Source organism: Salmo salar, chromosome 08 (genome assembly GCF_965601325.2).
Source record: "Salmo salar chromosome 08, fSalSal1, whole genome shotgun sequence".
NCBI lineage: Eukaryota > Metazoa > Chordata > Actinopteri > Salmoniformes > Salmonidae > Salmo > Salmo salar.
This window is the reverse complement of record NC_138298.1, coordinates 17196234-17214729: the sequence shown is the minus strand read 5'-3', so window position 1 is coordinate 17214729 and position 18496 is coordinate 17196234. Positions and strand designations below refer to the sequence as shown.

At 42.4% G+C, this 18496-nt stretch overlaps 1 protein-coding gene across 1 annotated transcript; it reads left to right on the top strand.

The window, feature by feature from the left end:
• The first annotated feature begins 1 nt into the window (after nt 1).
• On the top strand, nt 2-11502 carry LOC123744273 (uncharacterized). Its single transcript, XM_045723204.2, has 3 exons — nt 2-4693; nt 9098-9228; nt 9430-11502. Exons 1-3 carry the CDS (start codon nt 4435-4437, stop codon nt 10543-10545), a joined length of 1506 nt encoding a protein of 501 aa, XP_045579160.2. The 5' UTR covers nt 2-4434; the 3' UTR covers nt 10546-11502.
• Nucleotides 11503-18496: the final 6994 nt, after the last annotated feature.

Genomic DNA, 18496 nt, shown 5'->3' with positions numbered 1-18496 from the left:
GATTTTCCGGCAGACTAACCGCTTTTTTCACAGTTTCAAATACCATAGAAAGAGGAAGAGGCAGGCCCAACTCGGCAGAAAATCTGTCTCCTTCCAGCAGGTGACGTTTTTTCTTTGTTTCGCCAATCAAGCAAGGAGTTTTTGTATGGTCAATGATACACACAAATCTAAGTAAAGGAATGGATTTGTTTATTTTTTTTTATCTAACCTTTAACTAGGTAAGACAGTTAAGAACAAATTCTTATTTACAATGACGGCCTACCAAAAAGCCTCCTGCTGACAAAAGAGACAACACTACATAAAGAGAGACCTAAGACAACAACATAGCAAGGCAGCAACACAACATGACAACAACATGGTAGCAGCACAAAACGTGGTACAAACATTATTGGCCACAGACAACAGCACAAAGGGCAAGAAGGTAGAGACAATACATCACACAAAGCAGCCACAACTGTCAGTAAGAGCGTCCATGAAGAGATGGAGATAAAACTGTCCCGTTTATAAATATATGGATGAGCAATGTCAGAGTGGCATAGGCTAAGATGCAATAGATAATATAGAATACAGTATATACATATGAGATGAGTAATGCAAGATATGTACATATTATTACAATGGATTATTAAAGTGACTAGTGTTCCATTTATTAAAGTGGCCAATGATTTCAAGTCTTATGTAGCCAGCAGCCTCTCTGTGTTAGTGATGGCTGTTTAACAGTCTGATGGCCTTGAGATAGAAGCTGTTTTTCAGTCTCTTGGTCTCAGCTTTGATGCACCTGTACTGACCTTGCCTTCTGAATGGTAGTGGGGTGAACAGGGAGTGGCTTGGGTGGTTGTTATCCTTGATATTATTGGCCTTCCTGTGACATCGGGTGTTGTAGGTGTCTTGGAAGGCAGGTAGTTTTCCCCCGGTGATGCGTTGTGCAGACCCCACCACCCTCTGGAGAGCCCTGCGGTTGTGGGCGGTGCAGTTGCCGTACCAGGCAGTGATACAGCCAGACAGGATGCTCTCAATTGTGCATCTGTAAAAGTTTGAGGGTTTTAGGTGACAAGCCAAATTTCTTCAGCCTCTTGAGGTTGAAGAGGCGCTGTTGCGCCTTCTTCACCACACGGTCTGTGTGGGTGGACCATTCAGTTTGTCAGTGATATGTACGCTGAGGAACTTTCCACCTTCTCCACTGCTGTCCTGTCGATGTGGATAGGGGGATGCTGCTGTTTCCTGAAGTCCACGATCATCTCCTTTGTTTTGTTGATGTTAAGTGAGAGGTTGTTTTCCTGACACCACACTCCAAGAGCCCTCACCTCCTCCCTGTAGGCTGTCTCGTTGTCGTTGGTAATCAAGCCTATTACAGTTGTGTTATCTGCAAACTTGATGATTGAGTTGGAAGCGTGCATGGCCACGCAGTCATGGGTGAACAGGGAGTACAGGAGGGGGCTGAGCACGCACCCTTGTGGGGCCCCAGTGTTGAGGATCAGTGAAATGGAGATGTTGTTTCCTACCTTCACCACCTGGGGGCGGCCCATCAGGAAGTCCAGGACCCAATTGCACATGGCGGAGTTGAGACCCAGGGCCTCAAGCTTAATGATGAGCTTGGAGGGTACTATGGTGTTGAATGCTGAGCTATAGTCAATAAACAGCATTCTTACATAGGTATTCCTCTTGTCCAGATGGGATAGGGCAGTGTGATGGCAATTGCATCGTCTGTGGACCTATTGGGGCGGTAAGCAATTTGAAGTGGGTCTAGGGTGTCAGGTAAGGTAGAGGTGATATAATCCTTGACTCGTCTCTCAAAGCACTTCATGATGACTGAAGTGAGTTCTACGGGGCGATAGTCATTTAGTTCAGTTACCTTTGCATTCTTGGGTACAGGAACAATGATGGCCATCTTGAAGCATGTGGGGACAGCAGACAGGGATAGGGAGAGATTGAAAATGTCTGTAAACACATGTCTGTAAACACACCAGCCAGTTGGTCTGCGCATGCTCTGAGGATGCAGCTAAGGATGCCGTCTGGGCCGGCAGCCTTGCAAGGGTTAACACGTTTAAATGTCTTACTCACATCGGCCACGGAGAAGGAGAGCTCACAGTCCATGGTAGTGGGCGACGTCGGTGGCACTGTATTATCCTCAAAGTGGGCAAAGAAGGTGTTTAGTTTGTCTGGAAGCAAGACGTGGCTGGTTTTCCTTTTGTAGTCTGTTATTGGGACGGCAGGTAACCTAGTGGTTAAAGTGTTGGGCCAGTAACCTAAAGGTTGCTAGATCGAATCCCTGAGCTGACAAGGTAAGAATCTGTCGTTCTGCCCCTGAACAAGGTCCACTGTTCCTAGGCCGTCATTGTAAATAAGAATTTGTTCTTAACTGACTTGCATACTTAAATAAAGGTTAAATAAAAAAATTATCTGTAGACCCTGACACATACGTCTCGTGTTTGAGCCATTGAATTGCGACTCTATTTTGTCTCTATACTGACATTTTGCTTGTTTGATTTCCTTGCGGAGGCAATGACTACTCTGTTTATATTCTGCCATTGCCTTGCCCTGGTTAATTGCGGTGGTACGCACTTTCAGTTTTGCGCGAATGCTGCCATCTATCCACGGTTTCTGGTTAAGGTAGGTTTTAATAGTCACAGTGGGTACAACATCTCCTATACACTTCCTTATAAACTCACTCACCGAATCAGGGTATAAGTCGATATTAGAGTTGTCCCGAGATGGATATGCATATTCATAGAATGAGGCTAGTAGCATAGCATCTCTCTCCATTGAATACAACCCTAATTTAATATTTTTAAAAGGATTACAATTAGGGATGCACTGATATGACATTTTTGGCCGATACCAATATGCAATATTATCCTTGCCCCAAAAGAACGATACCGATAACCGATATTAAACATTTTAATTGCCTTTTATGCATTCTAGTACTGTTAAATAGTTGAAACACACACACACACACACACACATACTGACCAAATAGTTATTTTGTTGGCATTTACGTATGTCCCCACTACCAGTAAAACATAATCAAAACCTATTTCTTTCACTTACTTGCTGTGCTGTTTCGTTGTTCATTTGTTCAGTCTCAACCAGGATTTCATCATACATGTCAAGCTGTTTCAGCTCTGTCTATCCGTGGCCTCTCTTCCTCGGTGCGCACTGTCACTGTGTCCGTTTCCATCTTGTCCAGCTATGTCTAACATTTCATGTAAACCCTGTTTCTTGTCTGCATCGAAGTAGCAGTCCTTGTACCTAGCATTGAGTATGGTGGTGACACAGTATAGGCTCAGAGAGAATGCCACAGAATCTCTTGTTCACAGCCGCTAGCAGAGTACTTTTCCAAGTTAACCCGACGGTCTGTGTTGGCATGTTTGTTTGAGGATCATGTTTGAGGATCAGGATAAAGATGAGTCTGACAGTAGGAATGAAGTTTTTGGAAAAAGTGGACCCTTGCCTTTTGGCTGATCCATTTGTGGGTTCAGGGTGGGTGAAAACAGAGTTGGGTATGGTAGAATCCGCGAGGGTAACCAGATGTGGTCTTGTGATAATTGTTTGTGTTTCTGCTGATCAGAGGGAGAAGGCGCTTGGCTTTAAATGAATTGTGGCAAGAAATGTGAATTGTTTTGCTCTCAAGAAAAGGGCGCCATTGAAAAGAGTGATTACTGGGGTAGCAGTAAATGTAAAAGTTGACCAACTGAAGGGGAAGATTCCCGGTGTTTGTGATACTCGTTGTTTGGTGCGACGCAGAGAGGGTGGTGAAAGTGGTGAAACAAAAGTCATTGTCTGTTCTTTTGTGTTTTGATGTTGTCTTTGCCCGACAAAGTGATGTTAGGATATATAAGTTATCCTGTACGAGCTTTTGTGCCAAATACATTACGTTGTTACAGGTGTCAAGCTTATGGGCATGTGGCAGCAGTGTGTAGGAGGGAGGTTCCTAGGTGTGAGAAGTGTGCTGAAGGGCATGAGACAAAGGAATGTGTAGCATTAGGGAAAGTAGTGGTATGTGTTAATTGTAGGGGTGCCCATGGGACTGGGGATCAGAAATGTTTCAAATAAAGTAGAAGGGAGTTGTACTCGTCTAGTAGGTGGCAGTAATACAACATATTGGATGCCAACCGCAGTTTAAACCTCGTCGAAGAAGGGTAGGCCGTGAATGGCCTCACATTCCAGTACAGTAGGTGGCGTTGTATGCACATCACGGTTGCGATCCGCCAATACAAAAATAATTTATCTTCAGTGCGTAAACGGAAGTGAACGGTGACCAAGAATAATTTCCACGTTAGCATTTTTGTTGTTCTTTAGACGTTTATTAACACTCTGGAACTCAAAATATGACTGATTTAACTGTACAGCATCACGTCAGGTAGTCTTTAATTCACGTTGGAGACAGGACTTGGTTGATATACGTTATCTAGGTAACGTTAGCTAACTGCTAACATGGCTAACTGTATGGTTTTTCACACTCAAATAGCCTCCATCATGGAGGTTCTAGCGAATGCAGCCGTGGCAGATATCTGTAAACTCGTAGACGACGACTATGCAGTGTTTCGTTTGGAAATGACTCAAAGCCAAAAAGAGAACAGGGCATTGCGGAGGAAACTACAGCTACTGGAACTGAAGGTGTCACGGGAGCGCGTCCTCGCCAGTCGTCCCTGTAGTGTCAAGATCCTCGACAGACACAGAGGAATGGCGAGAGGTACATTTTGCTGGAGGCTGCGGGGCCTGTCGCCCCGTTTCTCTTTGCGCATGTGTGACCTTAGATGCGTTATTAACCACCATGGTTAACCAGCATTCGGTCTTGTTAAGTTTTTGGATAGTATACAATAATTCCCCTGATTACTTAGCTATCATATTCTACCCAGATTCTTAATTTACTGCATTTTCTATTATTTACTAATCGAAAACAAAATAATGCATGGGACATAATTAATCTCTAAATAGTATATCAAGGAGGTATGCGTGTCATCTTACATCCCTGCCAATTTTAGACACTGTCCAAATACCCATATTTTTGTACTAAATAGTATGCAAAAAAAGATTGACTTGAGTCAGAAAATATAAGTGAATTCTACTAGATAAAACACCAAAATAAGTATACAATTTAAGTATGTAGTATGGTAGAATTAGTATTTGGATACGGCCAGTGTCAATAGTAGTGATGCACCGATAGGACATTTTTGGCAGATACAGATATCTGATATTTTCCTAAAAAGAACAATACCAATAACCCGATATTTAAAATGTTTGCATCCTTTTAAGCATTCTAGTATAGTTAACACACACATCGACACAGCGGTCTAAGGCACTGCATCTCAGTGCAAGAAGAGGCGTAACAACAGTCCCTGGTTCGAATCCAGGCTGTATCACATCCTGCCGTGATTGGGAGTCCCATAGGGCGGCGCACAATTGGCCCAGCTAGCTAACTAAACTCAGCAAAAAAAGAAACGTCCTCTCACTGTCAACTGAGTTTATTTCCAGCAAACTTAACATGTGTAAATATTTCTATGAACATAAGATTCAACAACTGAGACATAAACTGAAAAAGTTCCACAGACATGTGACTAACAGAAATGGAATAATGTGTCCCTGAACAAAGGGGGGGGTCAAAATCAAAAGTAAAAGTCAGTATCTGGTGTGGCCACCAGCTGCATTAAGTACTACAGTGCATCTCCTCCTCATGGACAGCACCAGATTTGCCAGTTCTCCAATTCAACAGGTCCCAGACGTGCTCAATGGGATTGAGATCCGGGCTCTTCGCTGGCCATGGCAGAACACTGACATTCCTGTCTTGCAGGAAATCACACACAGAATGAGTAGTATGGCTGGTGGCATTGTCATGCTGGAGGGTCATGTCAGGAGGAGCCTGCAGGAAGGGTACCACATGAGGGAGGAGGATGTCTTCCCTGTAACGCACAGCGTTGAGATTGTCTGCAATGACAACAAGCTCAGTCTGATGATGCTGTGACACCGCCCCAGACCATGACAGACCCTCCACCTCCAAATCAATCCCGCTCCAGAGTACAACAGGCCTCGGTGTAACGCTCATTCCTTCGACGATAAGCGTGAATCCGACCATCACCCGTGGTGAGACAAAACCGCGACTCGTCAGTGAAGAGCACTTTTTGCCAGTCCTGTTTGGTCCAGCGACGGTGGGTTTGTGCCCATAGGCGACGTTGCTGCCGGTGATGTCTGGTGAGGACCTGGCTTACAAGCCCTCAGTCCAGCCTCTCTCCACCTATTGCGGACAGTCTGCACACTGATGGTGGGATTGTGCGTTCCTGGTGTAACTCGGGCAGTTGTTGTTACCATCCTGTATCTGTCCTGCAGGTGTGATGTTCGGATGTACCGATCCTGTGCAGGTGTTGTTACACGTGGCCTGCCACTGCGAGGACGATCCGCTGTCCGTCCTGTCTCCCTGTAGCGCTGTCTTAGGCGTCTCACAGTACGGACATTGCATTTTATTGCCCTGTTCACATCTGCAGTCCTCATGCCTCCTTGCAGCTTGCCTAAGGCACGTTGACGCACGTTGGTGTTTTTCAGAGTCAGTAGAAAGACCTCTTTTAGTGTCCTACGTTTTCATAACTGTGACCTTTAATTGTCTACTATTGGTAAGCTGTTAGTGTCTTAACTTCTCTAGGGTAGGGGGCAGTATTATGATTTTGATATCCGGATGAAAGGCGTGCCCTTAGTAAACTGCCTGCTACTCAGGCTCAGAAGGTAGGATGTGCATATTATTAGTAGATTTTGATAGAAAACACTCTGAAGTTTCTAAAACTGTTTGAATGATGTCTGTGAGTATAACAGAACTCATATGGCAGGCAAAAACCTGAGAAAAATCCAACCAGGAAGTGTGGAAATCTGAGGTTTGTAGTTTTTCAAGTGATTGCCAATACAGTATACAGTGACTTAGGGCTCATTTTGAACTTCCTAAGGCTTCCACTAGATGTCAACAGTCTTTAGAACGTTGTTTCATGCTTCTACTGTGAATAGGGAGATAACAAGAGCTCCTGGAAGTACATGAGTGAGAAAATGACATGAGCTCAGTGGCGCGCAATCACGTGAGAGTTAGCTGTGTTTCTTTTCTTTTTTGAAGACATTGGAATCGTCCGGTTGAAATATTACTGAAGATTTATGTTAAAAACATCCTAAAGACTGATGCTATACATCGTTTGACATATTTCTACTTATTTCCCTCATTAAAATGCAAATCATTTTATAACATTTTTGACATGCGTTTTTCTGGATTTTTTTTGTTATTCTGTCTCTCACTGTTCAAATAAACCTACCATTAAAATTATAGACTGATAATTTCTTTGTCGGTGGGCAAACGTACAAAATCAGCAGGGGATCAAATACTTTTTTCCCTCACTGTATTGTGTAACATGAAGTCCTATGAGTGCCATCTGATGAAGCTCATCAAAGGTAAGTGATTAATTTTAGCTGTATTTCTGTTTTTTGTGATGCCTCTCCTTGCTTGGAAAATGGCTGTGTGGTTTTTCTTGTATAGGCGCTGTCCTAACATAATCTAATGCTATGCTTTCGCCGTAAAGCCTTTTTGAAATCGGACAATGTGGTTGGATTAACGAGAAGTGTATCTTTAAAATGGGATATAATAGTTGTATGTTTGAGAAATTTGAATTATGAGATTTTTGTTGTTTTGAATTTGGCGCCCTGCTATTTCACTGGCTGTTGGCAGTGTGTCCCGCAGGTGGGACTAGTGTCCCACATACCCCAGAGAGGTTAACGATCGTTCCACAGGTGCATGTTCATTAATTGTTTATGGTTCATTAAACAAGCATGGGAAACAGTGTTTAAACCCTTTACAATGAAGATCTGTGAAGTTATTTTGATTTTTACGAATTATCTTTGAAAGACAAGGTCCTGAAAAGGGACGTTTCTTTTTTTGCCAAGTTTATATAGCTAGGTATCATCATCTAAAATAACCTTAATTTATAAGACAGTTTTTATTTCATTAATGGTGGTCGGACCCATCTAGGTGACGCTAGCCACCATAAGGATTAGCCACTTTGGACTTTGCGGTTAGCCTTCAAAATAAAAGTATGGCATAATTCTTTGTATTAATTTGCATCTCTGTCAATGACATACTTTTATTTTGAAGGCAAACCGCAAAGTCCAATATTGTGCCTAGTCCTTATTGTGGCTAGCTTCACAACACACAAACCGGTCCGGTTGAGCATCACTAGCCAGATGAAGCTAGCTGGCTGCTTATAACGTTAACTTTGGGCAACAGGGTTAAGTAGCTGGCTAGCTATTTATTTTCATGAACTGAAGTTCAATTTCAATAGGTGAACAACAAGTAGCAACCTAGCTAATACTTACTCACAAGGATTCCTTAATCATTGCTAAGAATAATGAAAATTACTGCAGTTTCTCCTGGTCATTGTTTTCAGGGTGGTTGTATTGGTGCTAGCTTGGTACCAAGCTAAAGCTAGCTACCCAGAAGTTGCGGTCAAACAAATTATGCTTTATTACCAACGCGGTATTGTAAAAACATTGTTCGTGGCCGGTGTTTGCTTGTTTGCAGACTTTTTTGTACAGCTTTGACAGTGCTACTGTATCTTTTTTTGACCACCAAATACCCAAACTGCTTTACATAGTATGCATGTTGTGAAGCTAATAGCAGTGACGCTATTACTGTGTAACTCCGGTAGGGCAACATCTGAAAAATAGCGTACTTAGTAGTGTGTACCAGTGCTCGACCAGTCGACGAAAGCCAACATCGCCCACGACAGGGAACGGTTGATTTTCAAGGGCAATGAATTCCATTATCTTGGCTTTAATGGATTTGGCCTTTGAGTTGTCTCACTGAAATTGTATTACTCTTTCAAATGACTGCTCGACTTAGTGTCATTACGTCATGTACCTACGTTATATAGGTATGCACGGTAGCTTTGACATCGGTTTTTAATCATTGCCGTTATACTAGACATCGGGCTGATACCGATGTTGGCATTTTTAGATAATATCGGCCGACGTTCACCGATATATCGTGCATCCCTAGTCAATAGTGTACAATATACCGTTGAGCATTGACAGTAGCTAACCTAACCACCTCTTTTCCCCCCAATCACTCTCTCAGGTGAAGGACATCTCACTGGAGGCCACAGGAGCTTTGTGAAGCCAGCAGGACGCAATACATGGCAAGATGATCAACCAATCACTGTTGATGAGGGGAGTGGACCCTCAACCCAGCACGTTATTGTGATAGAGGTTAGTGTTGCATATAAAATGTTACTTTGAACAGCATATCAAATGTGGCACGTTTTATTTCAGAAAGACTCCCCTCAGCTATTCACTTGCTTCCATGTACATCCTTATTTATCTGCCATAGAGGAGCTTGTGAGACTTCCCTATGACATTGTTATCCTATACAAATCATGTACCGGTAATAACCTCCTCTTCATGTGTCAGTCTGTAGATGCAGGGCCTGGGGTCAAGCTGGAGAGGTCTGCAGGAGAGGACCCAGGGCAAAGCAGAGACATCCAGACTGGAGCGGCTGGAGTGCTCCCTGTAGCCACGGAGGACCCCACCACCACGCCGCCCAGAACCCAACGCAGCACCACGGAGGTCAGTGGAACGCCGACCGCTGTCCTCAAGTCCGAGACCGACACTGAGACCATAACTGTAGCACAAAGGCTTTTACAAACAGGATCTGACCACAGATCAGATCCAGAGAGACTGGGGCTGGGGCCACTGGGCTGTCCTGCTCCTGGCTCAGAGTACCTACCGGTATTTCACCAGAGCCTGAAGACTAATTCCCATGGAAATACTGATGGTGATGCGTTAGACACTGGCGGTGATGATCTGTCTTGTTTTTACACTACAGAGATGGACCCTGGCAACATATCCTTGGGTTTAGAGAACCAGACTGATCTGTCTAGAGGGGACTGGAACCAGTACAGTAGTAGTGTATACTCTGAAGGGTGCCTAGATAAGAAAGGGGAGGTTATAGAGGTAGATGAAGTGAGTGTGAAAGTGGAGGGCGACGCTCCTCTTACATGGAATGCAGACGAGACTCACTTAGGAGAAGGACACTCACAAGGCAGAGATTTCTTAGATTACAGGGAAAGCTTAGAGACTAATCCAAATGTCTCGAGCCTCTCCCCTTTACACACGCTCAGTGATCGTGCCCCAGTGTCCACGTCGAAGGGGCCTTCCGATTCACACGGCCGCGTCCTTTTCAATCAGGTATTGAACTCAAATGACAGGGCTAGAGCCCAGGCTCAGGGAAGGGGAGCAACATCAGGCAATAGTAAAGATAAACGGTTCCTCTGCATGTTCTGTAACAAAGGCTTCAGCTGCCTCCAGAAGGTGGAGATCCACCAGAGGGTCCACACAGGTGTGAAACCCTTCAGCTGTACCCAATGTGATATGCGCTTCGCTGAGGCTGGCAGCCTGAAGAGGCACCAGAGGGTCCACACAGGGGAGAAACCCTACAGCTGTACCCAGTGTCACATGCGCTTCACCCAGGCTGGCAGCCTGAAGAGGCACCTGAAGGTCCACATGGGAGAAAGGCTGTTCGCCTGAGGTTCTCAGAGAGGAGCTACCTCAGGATACCCTAGCAGAAAAACTATTCCACTTCATAGCTTATTACGTTTAGATCAAACCCTTCATTGTAGTGAGCAGAAAAGATCCACAGATGCATTTTGAATAACGAGAGTAAAATATTTCATTGTTGAATATTCCTGGGTAGAATATTGTATCCAGACATTGTGTGATATACACTGAGTGTACAAAACATTAAGAACGCATTGCTAATATCGAGTTGCACCCTCCCTTTTGCCTTCAAAACAACCTCAATTAGTCGGACATGGACTCGAAAGCGTTCTACAGGGATGCTGGCCCATGTTGACTCCAATGCTTCCCACAGTAATCAAGTTGGCTGTATGTCCTTTAGGTGGTGGACCATTCTTGATACTCACAGATAACTGTTGAGTGTGAAAAACACAGCAGCGTAGCAGTTCTTGACACAAACCGGTGCGCCTGGCACCTACTACCATACCTCCTTCAAAGGCACTTACATCTTTTGTCTTTCCCATTTACCCTCTGAATGGCACACATACACAATCCAAGTCTCAATTGTCTCCAGGCTTAAACATCCTTCTTTAACCTGTCTCCTCCCCTTCATATACAGTGATTGAAGTGGATTTAACAGCTGACATCAATAAGACAGCTTTCACCTGGTCAGTCTGTCATGGAATGAGCAGGTGTTCTAAATATTTTGTACACTCAGTGTATAAAGAACATAAGCCTAAAAAGTCTGTTACGTATTGTATGTGTACTGTGTAGGCTATATGATGTTCACAAATGCCTATTTCATTACATCCATTGAACTGCTTTCCCAATACATTTTTAATGAAGAAATGAATACAATTTATCAAGTTCATGCAGGTTTTTAGTTGAGACGTGTATATGTGGTTTTCATATGGTGTATTTAACACTTATGTTTAATGAACATAAAATGATATTTTTCTAAGACCATCATTGAGACTCTTTAGTATAAATCACTGATTTCTGATTTCACCCTATTCTGCATAAACAGAACTTTATAACCAATATACACTTGCTAAATATACCCACACACTAACAAACACTTACTGTAACACGTCAAAATAGTTTTGTCATGTTTGTCTGACTTTTAACTTATCGTAGCTGACTTATTTTTACCCACATCATCATAATTTATGTCCACCATGATGGGTTTAACAACAATTAAGTAATTCTGTAACTACAGTATAGGACTCAAATGTAGTGGGGATGGGTAAACACTCCAGGGCCATACTTGCAAAAATTTGAAAAAGGTTCAGATTTATTTTTTTGTCACTGATCTACAGTGGAATTATGTTTTTACAAATTAATTAAGAAAAGCTGAAATGTCTTGAATCGGTAAGTATTCAAACCCTTTGTTATGGCAAGTAACAGTTCAGGAGTACAAATTTGTTTAACTCACATAATAAGTTGCATGGACTCACTCTGTGTGCAATAATTGTGTTTTAACATGATTTTTTGCATGACTACCTCAGTTGAGCAGTGAGTTTCAAACACAGATTCAACCACAAAGACCAGGGAGGTTTTCCAATTCATCACAAAGAAGGGTACCTATTGGTAGATTAAATGAAAAAAAGCAGACATTGAATATCCCTTTCAAAATGGTGACGTTATTATATAATTACACTTTGGAAAGTGTATCAATACACTCAGTCACTACAAAGATACAGGCGTCCTTCCTAACTCAGTTTCCGGAGTGGAAGGAAACCGCTCAGGGATTTCACCATGAGGCCAATGGTGACTTTAAACCAGTTACAGAGTGTAATGGCTGTGATAGGAGCAAACTATGCATGGTCAACAACATTGCAGTTACTCCACAATACTTACCTAATTCACCAAGTGAAAAGGAGGAGTCCTGTACAGAATAAGGCACTAAAGTAATACTGCAAAAATTGTGGCAAAGCAATTCACTTTTTCTCCTGAATACAAAGTGTTATGTTTAGGGCAAATCCAACAGGAAACATCACTCTCCATATTTTCAAGCATAGTGGTGGCTGCATCATGTTATGGGTTTGCTTGTAATCGTTAAGGACTGAGGAGTTTTTCAGCATAAAAAAAGAAACAGAATAGAGCTAAGCACAGGTAAAATCCTAGAGGAAAACCTGGTTCAGTCTACTTTCCACCAGACACTGGGAGATTAATTTACCTTTCAGCTGCACAATAACTTAAAACACAAGACCAAATCTACACTGGAGTTGCTTTTTTTTCTCCATTTAACCTATATTTAACTAGAAAAGTCAGTTAAGAACAAATTCTTATTTACAATAATGGGACTCACAATCACTGCCGGATGTGATACAGCCTGCTTACCAAGAAGACAGTGAATGTTCTTGAGTGACCGAGTTACAGGTTTTCAAGCAGATTTAAGTTGAAACTATGGCGAGGCCTGAAAATGGTTGTCTAGCAATGATCAACAAACAATTTGACAGAGCTTAAAGAATAATGGGCAAGTGTTGCACAATCCAGGTGTGGAAAGCTCTAGAGACTTAACCAGAAAGACTGATCCACTTGTCATGAATGGACGCCAGGACCTACCAGAAGGAGCAACGGTTGGTATTGTAAATCAATATGATTGCAATGGTTTAGACCTCCAAATGTAATTCACTGTTCACTTCATGCCTGACTACCCATCCACATCGCTCAGGTAGGTTTAGTCTGACCTGTTCAAACTTCAACATAGTATCTGTTTGTGTGTGAGATATCACCTATTCTAACTGACTTTGGTAATAGAACAGTGACTATGTTTGTATGGGTTCACAGATACAATGTAGAAAAATAGTAAAAATAAAGAAAAACAATGGAATGAGTAGGTGTGTCCAAACTTCTGACTGGTACTGTATTTCATTACACTATAAGTCATCTTAATACATTCTCGTTCCGCTACTGGACGGAGAGCATAGATGGAGGAGAGGGTAGAGTCTCGTCAGAGATCGCATTTATTTTGTGAAGTTACAAAATATGACCATTTCATTCAGGACAGGAGAAACATTGTTTCAGTTTATAATAAAACATGTGGTTACTTACTTTTTCCTTCACTTGTTTCTATAACTTTCCAGCAAGTCAAGCTATATTACTAGCTAGCTAGCTAAAAGCTAGGCTATATTGTAGCTAGTGACCTTCAACCCTAATAATTATCACAACAAACTAAGGCAGGAGGCAACAGTCAATGTATAATTGGCTTAACAGCCAACGCGTATTATATTTTTTTAAATACTACTAAAATAGTACTCACTTAAACCCATCTTCGAAAACCCCATATTTTCATCTGTGTTTTGGTAACTTCCGATTCTTCGACGGACTCTGGCCGGACTAAAGAAGACTGCACAGTTTGGAAAAATTCAAACGGACCCTTCACTTGCAGGGGGACGTTGCGATCCGCTCTGTGAATGACATCCAACGCAAGGTAATGGAGTGCTTGTGAATGAGGCATAATGCCTCGCTCACACAGGTTATTATTGTACTGTACATTTGACATAGTCTTCACAATCCACGAGACGCATCACATCAAAAAGAATCACACATTAGCAACTTCTTCGGTGGTTTACTACAAGTTGAAACAAATGTATGCGACATACTGCATGCAGTGTCATGCACAGCATCCTAGTCCAGCAGATGAGTTGCCACAAGAAAAGGGTAACCAGTGAAGAACAAACACCATTGTAAATACAACCTATATGTATGTTTATTTTTTTCCCCTTTTGTACTATTTTCACATCATTACAACACTGTATGTAGACATATGACATTTGAAATGTCTTTATTCTTTTGGAACTTCTGTGAGTAATGTTTACTGTTAATAAGTATTGTTTTATTCACTTTTGTTTATTATCTACTTCACTTTCTTTGGCAATGTTAACATATGTTTCCCATGCCAATAAAGCCCTTATATTGACATTTAAATTGAATTGAGTTGCACCAGTGCGGATTGCCTCCCAATGAAATGAATAGACTTCTGCCTGAAAGCATACAGTTTGACGCAACCGGTGTGTACACGGCTTTACACCGTGTAGCACCCACCTGAGTGATGCTACTCAAGAGCAGCCACACAAAGGTCAGAATAGTTTATCACACTTCAGTTGCCACTTCTACGAGCCAACGCAGTCCCCTCTCCTCTTTTCCCCTCAAGCCAACTAACTGATTTGAATCATCAAAATGATCAGATTATGATTTTTTTTTTAATTAATAAAAAGAAAACAGGAAGTCAATTGAAACAATTCCATTACAAAAAACAACAACTAATTATTACAAATATAAAAAAATTGTACAGAAGGGATCAACCTCTGGCTGCTATTATGGCACCATGGCGACAAAAATCTCCCATGGCTGTAGCAAACATTGCCACTCAATAATTGACTTACTCAGCCACACAAGTCACACACTCAAAGTTGGCTGTATTTATACTGATGTAGTCACTGTGTATATCAATGCAACAACAACCAAAATATGCTAAAGTCACGTCCCTCTTAACTGTTTCTCAATAGAGCTCACAACACAAGCTCATCTGGGTTATTCTGATGAAACTGGCACTTGACAAAAAAGAAATTATATATATATATATATACAGTACCAGTCAAAAGTTTGGACACGCCTACTCATTCTAGGGTTTTCTTTATTTTTACTATTTTCTACATTGTATAATAACAGTGAAGACATCAAACCTATGAAATAACACATGGAATCATGTAATAACCAAAAAAAGTGTTAAACAAATCAAAATACATTTTATATTTGAGATTCTTCAAAGTAGCCACCCTTTGCCTTGATGACAGCTTTGCTGGGAAATGGCTCATTTATTGTGTTTGGTTTCATCATTTTAAGAACGAAAATTGAATATAAACAATTTTTCTCGTTTATGGTTTCAAAATTGTGCGTCGAGTAACAGACAACAAAATGTATCCCATTTTTTGTTTCGTTCATACCCAGAAGTACACGTTAGTTATTCACAGTGCATAGGGGGTTTGTTTACAGTCTGGGTTGATCTGCACTGTCGGCAGCACATAGAAAGGATTAGACCTTTGTGTGACAGGAAGTTAAAAATAGTAATGTTAGCTAAGATGCTGAATTTACCATGAAATTAGCATGCAAATATAATGAAATCAACAACTGAAATTGGCTTGCACTAGGTGGCTAGCTAGCTAATGTTAATGCTTGCAAGCTAGTAAGCTGGCTAACGTCTGGCTATAGTCATGTTAGCAAGAAGTAGCTAGTAGAAGTAAGTTAGTCCCTCAACCTGCTAAGATGAAGCTGCCCAGCCAGAGGATACTTGATGCAGAAAGGTGACATTTCTCCATTACATTCTGTAGCTAACTTAGTTAGTATGGCACAGTATGGCATCTGAGCAGATCATCATGAACTTCATCCATAGTTTGCCTCAATTGGTGTCCACATCAGGCTATTTACTTGTTACCTATTTGTTAGACTGTGTCCCTTTCACAGAATTTGAATGATCCCTCCACTGTCACATGCTCTCTCTGTTTGTTTACAGGATACATTAAGGGAAGTTTCTTTGCAGTTGACACCAATCCCACGCTGCCAAACAACAACTACTTCATCCCCCTCATCCTAAACTTTTCTAAGTCTTGTTCAAGTTCTCTTTGATTAAATCGGATTGATTAGATGTTTCATTTGCAAGTGTGTTTTTTTATTGAAAGTTGCGGGTTGGCTCTTCTATGGAGTTAAACGTTTCAAAGGCTAACTTGAGCATGAAGTCCATTTTCCAGTTAGTTTTGGCTCAGAGTAAAACACCTCAATCCCTGTCCTAATTTCAACAAATTCAACAAACCTTTACATGGAGTAATAGCTGATACATTGGTCTGTCAAAATCTACATTTCAAATGTTGTTAATATTAAGTCAAATATTTGCTTGTTTAGTCGCAAACTGAAATTAAGCGAACTTTTAGAATTTTAGCTACCAGGAAATGGTGAAGCATTTTCTGCATAGTCCATCTTTAAGACAACATTTATCAAAACCTGGCCCTGTAGCCACAAAGGGTCTCAAGAGTAGAAGTGCTCATCGAGAGGATCAGGTCCCCATCATAGACTTATTCATTATGATCTAAAAGGCTAAACTGACCCTAGATCATCACTCCTACTCTGAGATGCTTTGTGGATACGGGCCCTGACCTAATACACTACATGACCACTACATGCTCGTTGAACATCTCATTCCAAAATCATGGGCATTAATACGGAGTTGGTCCCCCCTTTGCTGCTATAACAGCCTCCACTCTTCTGGGAAGGCTTTCCACTAGATGTTGGAACATTGCTGCAGGGACTTGCTTCCATTCAGTCACAAGAGCGTTAGTGAGGTCGGGGACAAGCATTTCGCTACACCCACAATAACATCTGCTAAACACGTGTATGTGACAAATACAATTTTGACTGATGTTGGACGATTAGGCCAGGCTCGCAGGCGGCATTCCAATTGATCCCAAAGGTGTTCGACAGGGTTGAGGTCAGGGCTCTGTGCAGGCCAGTCAAGTTCTTCCACACTGAACTCAACAAACCATTTCTGTATGGACCTTGCTTTGTGCACGGGAGCATTGTCATGCTGAAACAAGAAAGGGCCTTCCTCAAACTGTTGCCACAAAGTTGGAAGCACAGAATCGTCTAGAATGTCATTGTATGCTGTAGCGTTAAGATTTCCCTTCACTGGAACTAAGGGGCCTAACCCGAACCATGAAAAACAGCACCAGACCATTATTCCTCCTCCACCAAACTTTACAGTTGGCACAATGCATTGGGCAGGTAACGTTCTCTTGGCATCCACCAAACCCAGATTTGTCCAATGGACTGCCAGATGATGAGGTGTGATTCATCACTCCAGAGAACACGTTTCCACTGCTCCAGCGTCCAATGGCTTTGAACTTTACACCACTCCAGCCGACGCTTGGCATAGCGCATGGTGATCTTAAGCTTGAGTGCGGCTGCTTGGCCACGGAAACCCATTTCATCGAGCTCCTGACGAACAGTTCTTGTGCTAACGTTGCTTCCAGAGGCAGTTTGTTACTCGGTAGTGAGTGTTGCAACCGAGGACAGACAATTTTTATGCGCTACTCACTTCAGCACTCGACAGTCCTGTTCTGTGAGTTTGTGGGGCCTACCACTTAGCGGCTGAGCAGTTGTTGCTCCTAGACGTTTCCACTTAACAATAACAGCACTTACAGTTGACCAGGGCAGCACTAGCAGGGCAGACATTTTTCGAACTGACTTGTTGGAGAGCTTGCATCCTATGACGGTGCCACGTTAAAAGTCACTGAGCTCTTCAGTAAGGACATTCTACTGCCAATGTTTCGCTATGGAGATTGCATGGCTGTGTGCTCAATTTTATACACCTGTCAGCAACCGGTGTGGCTGATATAGCCGAAGGGGTGTCGACGTACTTTTGTATATATAGTGTAACATGCAGACAATATTTAACATTGGGCTCACCTCAGTGATATTGTGTGGTCCTATGCTGCTCAGCTGGTTCCTCTGTGGATTCAGGAGTAGGAGTAGTCTGGTTGACCTCCATGACCATGGTCCCCTCAGGGTTCCTGGGGCTGGGGCCACTGGGCTGTCCTGCTCCTGGCTCAGAGTACCTACCGGTATTTCACCAGAGCCTGAAGACTAATTCCCATGGAAATACTGATGGTGATGCGTTAGACACTGGCGGTGATGATCTGTCTTGTTTTTACACTACAGAGATGGACCCTGGCAACATATCCTTGGGTTTAGAGAACCAGACTGATCTGTCTAGAGGGGACTGGAACCAGTACAGTAGTAGTGTATACTCTGAAGGGTGCCTAGATAAGAAAGGGGAGGTTATAGAAGTAGATGAAGTGAGTGTGAAAGTGGAGGGCGACGCTCCTCTTACATGGAATGCAGACGAGACTCAGTTAGGAGAAGGACACTCACAAGGCAGAGATTTCTTAGATTACAGGGAAAGCTT

Excerpts from the sequence above, each read along its gene's own strand:
- LOC123744273 (XM_045723204.2), top strand. The coding sequence starts at position 4,435 with ATGGCTAACTGTATGGTTTTTCACACTCAAATAGCCTCCATCATGGAG. Across the intron at positions 4,694-9,097 it reads ACACAGAGGAATGGCGAGAG|GTGAAGGACATCTCACTGGA; the intron begins GTACATTTTGCT and ends TCACTCTCTCAG. Across the intron at positions 9,229-9,429 it reads AGCACGTTATTGTGATAGAG|TCTGTAGATGCAGGGCCTGG; the intron begins GTTAGTGTTGCA and ends TTCATGTGTCAG.